The sequence below is a fragment of the Phacochoerus africanus genome, chromosome 2, assembly GCF_016906955.1.
Source record: "Phacochoerus africanus isolate WHEZ1 chromosome 2, ROS_Pafr_v1, whole genome shotgun sequence".
Classification (NCBI taxonomy): domain Eukaryota; kingdom Metazoa; phylum Chordata; class Mammalia; order Artiodactyla; family Suidae; genus Phacochoerus; species Phacochoerus africanus.
In genome coordinates, this window is record NC_062545.1 from 272,209,380 (window position 1) to 272,215,397 (window position 6,018).

At 62.5% G+C, this 6,018-nt stretch overlaps 1 protein-coding gene across 1 annotated transcript; it reads left to right on the forward strand.

The window, feature by feature from the left end:
* Window positions 1–1,281: 1,281 nt before the first annotated feature.
* On the forward strand, window positions 1,282–5,761 carry LCN2 (lipocalin 2). The gene is made up of 7 exons (XM_047768531.1): window positions 1,282–1,612; window positions 2,120–2,256; window positions 3,367–3,446; window positions 4,158–4,277; window positions 4,505–4,606; window positions 5,414–5,443; window positions 5,558–5,761. The coding sequence occupies exons 1-6, from the start codon at window positions 1,475–1,477 to the stop codon at window positions 5,434–5,436; spliced, it is 600 nt and encodes a 199-aa protein (XP_047624487.1). The 5' UTR covers window positions 1,282–1,474; the 3' UTR covers window positions 5,437–5,443; window positions 5,558–5,761.
* The last annotated feature ends 257 nt before the right edge of the window (window positions 5,762–6,018 follow it).

Genomic DNA, 6,018 nt, shown 5'->3' on the forward strand with positions numbered 1-6,018 from the left:
AAAAGGGTGGCAGGGGTGGAGGCCCTGGGGCCAAGAGTGGGGACGAAAGGAAAGGGGTGGGGGTGGCCACTCGTGCCTCTGGAGGGCATGGGCTTTGGTGGCAACATCCCTGAAGAAGCTTAGTTCATCTCTACTTCCTGTGCTTTCATCACCCAGACAGGCTGGCAGGGCAGGGCCTGGGGGTCAGGGGTCCTGTGGCCATCAGTTCAAGATCCTTGCAAAGCCCCTACCCTCAGGGCCCACCACGCCAGAGCCTAGGCCTGGGGAGCTGAGTCCCAAGCAGCAGGTGGGTAGAGCCAAGGAGGTCCCTGTCAGTCTAGGCCAAGGCCAGTAGACCCCTGACTTCAGGCATCCAGACAGCTTTGGCCCTGGGGGTGAGCTATGCCCAGGGGCTGGGACCCACCACTGCCTCCCAGAGACGGCCAGGCCCCAGGGAGGAAACTGCTTCCCTCCAAGGACAAAGCTGGGATCAGCCAGGGCAGGGATGCTTCTGGGCTACATGGCCCAAGGCTGTGGCCAGAGACAGCAGATGGACTCACTGACCTCTCCAAGAGAAAGCCAAGTCCTCGCCCTCCGCTGGACTCCACCCGCACTGGGTGTCCAGAGCAGCAGGGTGGACAGCCTCCCCTTCAGGCCCCAGCCCCAGCCCCCTCACATGGCGCAGACACATGCCCCGTGCTGCCCCCACCAGCAGGGCCCTGGGCCTGCAGCATCCGCTCTTTGCTTTTCTGAGCACCACCTGTGTGGCTCTCGTGCCCAACCTGGGGTCTCCCTCCACGATGCCCAGAGGAGGCGCCAAGTCCTTTAGGGGTTGGCTATGGTCTGGGTCCACACCTCAAACGGGGCCTGGGGTTGGGGGCCGCTGACTCAGGAGCTGGCCAGGATCTGGGCTCCGCACACTATCCTTCCTGCTCAGAAATGTTCACTCTCAGCTGCCCCACCCTCCCCTGTCCCTTCTGAGAACCAGGAAACCATGTGGGCTGCTGGGGTGAGCCGCAGGTTTGGGGAGGGGCCTCTCACCACACATTTCCCCCCCTCCCCCGTAGGGCTAGGGCTGAGCAGAAGCTCCTGGAAGCCCAGGATGATGGCTCACCCTGACTGGGGGACCACTGACCACATCCAGAGCCAAATGGAGCACAGGGACAGCGCACAGGGAGCTCTTGTCACTGCCAGAGGTGCGCTCAGGGGGACTTCGGCTCCTCCCCCAGCCCCCGTACCGCCTCCCCTTCTGCCCCTGGTTTTGCATAATCCTGGCCAGCGGGGAAAGGGGTAGAAATCTTGCCAAGTATTTCAGCAGGAGTGCTGGCAATTGCCTCACCCTTCCTGGATTTGGCAAAATATGATTCACTCCACCCTGGGGTGGGCCACTGGTCAGGTGGACGGACCATAAATAGGGTCCCCCGGGCAGCCTTCTCACTCGCCTCCCCCTCCTTCAGTGGCTGTGTGGAGGACCAGCCTCCTCGGCTCTGAAACCATGGCCCTAAGTCTCCTGTGGTTGGGCCTCACCCTGCTGGGGGCCCTGCAGACCCAGGCCCAGGGCACCACCCTCAACTGGATCCCGGCACCCCCTCTGTCCGAGGTCCCGCTGCAGCCCAACTTCCAGGCTGACCAGGTAAGGGGCCCGGAGGGGCCAAGGCGGGGGAAGGGTCTTAGTAATAAGCCTGCAGGGCCGGACAGCCCCAGGCTTCAGCTCAACCTGCCCTGGGGCCCCCTGATGGAACCCAGGCCCCAGCGCCACACACCCACCCTGTCACCTGGGCACACGCCTTCCCAGGTCTACCTCCCATAGTCGCTGTAGTCTGTGCCTGGTGGGGACACCTTCCGTCCCTCTACACAATGAGGAAATCGAGGCACAGGGAGGCCAGCTGGCCACTCACTCGGGTCACCCCATCCCTGCCACTTTCGGGGCTCTCTCCTGGCCTGGCCGTCTCCAGCTCCCACCAGCTTCATCAGTGCAGGCCCAGCCCAGGGGGCAAGCCCAGCCCCAGGCCCTGAGGCTTCGTTAATGGGGCTCCTGGTTCAGGATAAGGTGCCCAGAGGTGCCCGCAGGGGCAGAGCAGTACCCCCCCCCCCCACCCAGGGCTGTTCGTGGGCTCTACCTAGTATCAGCCCCCTGCAGTTCCAGGGGAAGTGGTACGTCATAGGCCTGGCGGGGAACGCAGTTAAGAAGGAAAAGCAAGGCCAGTTTAAGATGTACACCACCACCTACGAGCTCAAAGAAGATGGCAGCTACAACGTCATCTCCACCCTACTCAGGTGACAGCTGCCACCTCCTTGGGGAATGATGGGGAGACGTGGGAGGAGGCGCTGCCTGAGGGTCTAGAGGCAGACTGATGTCACTTAGCCAAGGGCTGATCAAAGGTGAAAGGCATTCCTCCGACAGCACTGGATTCATGCATTTGTTCACCATCTCAGCACAGACACACAGACAGTAGTGGGGACGGACACGGTCAACAGGACACAAGACAGAGACAGCAGGGGTGTCCTGGATGGGGAGGAGGGTCCCTGAACCTGGCCTGGAACCCCACCCAAGGCGTCGCCGAGGGCTTACAGGCAGGAAGCCTCTGGACCAGGTCTGGAAGGAGCCGGCCTTCCTCAGAAGCGGGCGTGGGGTGTCCATGGCAGGGGCCGGAAGCCATCACACGGCTGCCAGGAGCAGGGGCTGCTGAGGGGCCTGGCAGGGGGCAGGCCCCACACTGGCAGGGCCCTCAGGCACCAGCGAGAGGGTCCCCCTGGCTGTGATGGGAAAGGAGATGGACAGGTGCCAGGCATCTCAGCTCCATGGGCTTCTGGCTCCAGCATCCTGGAGGGATTGGGGTGGAGCATTTGTGGAGCAAGAAGCCAAAGAAGGATGGGTTTGGGGGGATCTGCTCTGGGAAACCAGGGGACAGGGTGGGATTCAGGTCAGGGTTGAGCCAGAAGCTAGGGGAGTCTTGGCAGGGAGCAGACTGGAACACGGAGGGTGAATCCCCCAGGAGAGGCTACGGAGAGGGGACACAGAGGCAGGGAATAAACACTTGGGGGATGGGGATAAGCAGACAGTGTGTAGGGAAGGCCATCAAGGGGAGACAGCCCAGAAGAGAGAAGGACAGGGAGTGCTGGAAGTTGCGGGGGGTCTGAGCAGGCTCAGATGGCCCCAGATGGATCAGGCAGGGACAGCCAGGGGTAGGTGCAGAGGGGAAGACCCAGGCCCATCTAAGCTGGGTGGGGCGGAGACCTCCTGCTGTGGTGGGGGGTGGGCTGCCATAGGCTAGGTTGGACCAGGAGCATCAGAATCCTAGCCCCTCCAGCTGCAGATCTGACCCCTCTTCATCCAGCCCAGCCTGTGTCCTCCAGCTCTCACTCACCCAGCTCTTACTCCCACAGGGGCCAGCTCTGTGACAACTGGATCAGAACTTTTGTCCCAAGTCTCCAGCCGGGCCAGTTCAAACTGGGTGATATTAAGAGTGAGTCCTGGGGTTCCCTCTGTAGTGCACTGGCTTAAGGACTTGGCATTGCTGCAGCTGTGGTATAAGGTGCAGCTCCGGCTCAGGGCTCAGATTCAATCCCTGGCCCAGGAACTTCCATAGGCTGTGGGGGTGGCAGAAAAAGGATAAAAAAAAAAAAAAAAGGGAGAGAGGGAGAGTCCTGGCAGTTCCCTGGTGGCTCAGTGGCTTAAGCACTGTCACTGCTGTGGCACGGGTTCAATCTCTACTCCGGGAAAGGAAACTTCAGCATGCCCCCCCCCCCAAGAAAAAGACTTACTGTTATGGTTCAGCGGGTTAAGAACCCGACTAGTATCCATGAGGATGCAGGTTTGATCCCTGGCCTCGCTCTGTGGGTTAAGGATCCAGCGTTGCCGTGAACTGTGGTGGAGGCCGGCAGTGGCAGCTCCCATTTGATCCCTAGCCTGGGAACCTCCATATGCTGTGGGTGTGGCCCTAACAGAAAAAAACCAACAAAGACTGAGTCCTGAGGGAGGTGGGCCCTGGGGTTGGGCTTCCAGAGGGCGGGGTCCTCCTGGAAGCGGGGGTGGGGGGGCGGGGGGGGGTGCACACAGACCTGCCTGCCCCTCCATGAGGATGCTGTCCTGTGGGCTGGGGAGAAAGGAGTGGCTCCGTCCCCCCCCCGGGGGGGGGGCAGGCTGACTCCCCCCACCCCCCCGCCGCCCCCCGCAGAATACTCTGGATTGCAGAGCTATGTCGTGCGTGTGGTGTCCACCAACTACAGCCAGTTCGCCATAGTATTCTTCAAGAAGGTTTCCAACAACCAAGAGTACTTCAAAACCACGCTTTACGGTGCGTCCTCACCCAGCACCTCGGGGCCCCGGCTCCTGGTCCCTGGGTGGAGGGGACAGGCCCATCCCCACCCAGCCCGCAGGTCCCCTCCAGCAGCACCAGCTCTGCGTCCCGGGGGTGGGGGCGGCGGGAGGTCCTTCTGCAGACCGCCCCCCCCACCACGATGAAGGGGCCAGAAGCCCCGTGCAGTGACATGTATGGGGTGTTCGCTGGCCCCTGGGCCACAGGGAGGACCAAGGTGCTGTCCCCTGAGCTGAAGGAGAACTTTGTCCGCTTTGCCAAGTCTCTGGGCCTCACCGATGACAACATCATCTTCCCCGACGCAATCGGTAAATGGGCAGCTGGGGAAGGGGAAGGGGACCGTTCAGGCCTGGTGCTGCCCCACCAGGGAAAAGGGGGGCAGGGGACGAGGGGCTCGGCCCTCTGCTCCAATCACGGGTGCCCCTGGGAGCCACTAAGGGTTCAGGAGGACCCTGCCCCACCCAGGGATCTGAGCCCCGAGTGTTCCTCCCTGACTGTGAGAATCTCAGGCCCCGGTGCAAGGGTCCCCAGTCTCGTCACCCCAGGCCACTTTCCCCTTCTCCCCAGGCCCTGCCACCCTGTGCCACCTCCTCCTCACACCCCCTTGTCCTGGGCCACGTTCCCCCATTGCCTTGGGGCCTGCTCACCACTAACCCAGAAGGTGCCCTTGGCTTCAGGCGGCCTGGCCTGGGCAGGGGGCTCCAGCTGGGCCACTCAGAGAGCCACTGGCCTCCCTGGAGCTGAAAGGCTGCTAAGCCTCTGCAGGTAAACGGGCAGAGGCCTGGGTGCCTGAGCGGCTGTGTGCCTGGGCTTCTTCACTGGCCTCCCTGGAGCTGAGAGGCTGCCAGGCCTCTGCAGTAAACGGGCAGAGGCCTGGGTGCCTGAGCAGCTGTGTGCCTGGGCTTCTTCACTGGCCTCCCCTGGAGAAAGGAGGACCCCAGGCTGCACGTCCCCAGGCCCTTCTCCTCCCACCCCATCCCTGAAGGGAACCCCCAGATCTGCCGATGCTGGGCCAGACTGGGGCCCGAGACGCCCCGGGGCAGTGCAAGGGTGCTGGAAGGCAGGGGTGACACACACACATCCCCGCCCATTCTGACGGACTGTCTCCCCCACAGACCAGTGCATCGACGGCCAGTGAGCATGCAGTGAGTATGGCTGGGGAGGGGGCCCATGGGAGCCAGGGTGCGGCCGGGCCGGGGTCTCAGGCCTGCCCTTCCCCCAGCACTGCTGCTATCTTTACTTCCCTGTCTCCCTCCTAGCGGCCTCCTGTCTCCCTCAGCTCCCATCGCCTTCATGTCTTCAGCCTTTGCCCGTCATGCCACCCAGCTGTCCTCACCAGCCTGGGCCCCCGTGGAAGGAGAGGGCCCAGAGATGCTTCTCATGGCACTGGCACCAGCTGCTCCCTGGGCTGCCCTGCTGATGGAGCCCCACCCTGCCTGCTAAATAAAGATATCCCCCCCGCCCCCAGCCTGTGCTCCTTGACCCCTGTCCCATCTGGGAGGAGGACAGGCAGAGGGTGGGCTCACATTAGCACCGCTCTTGGACCCCCCTTTGTGGTCTTCAGCAAAGGATAGAGGCCACAGAACCGATAGCCAGCATTTTTTTTTTTTCTTTTTTTTTTTTGCTGCACCCACAGCACACGGAATTTCTGGGCCAGGGATCAAGTCTGAGCCGCAGGTCCTGCTTCCCCAGGTACACTCCCAGGACCCTTCTGGAGCCC

Bases quoted from the DNA above. Each gene is read 5' to 3' on its own strand.
- LCN2 (XM_047768531.1), top strand. From the start codon at position 1,475: ATGGCCCTAAGTCTCCTGTGGTTGGGCCTCACCCTGCTGGGGGCCCTG. The intron at 1,613-2,119 runs GTAAGGGGCCCG...AGCCCCCTGCAG, and splicing joins CCAACTTCCAGGCTGACCAG to TTCCAGGGGAAGTGGTACGT. The intron at 2,257-3,366 runs GTGACAGCTGCC...TTACTCCCACAG, and splicing joins GTCATCTCCACCCTACTCAG to GGGCCAGCTCTGTGACAACT.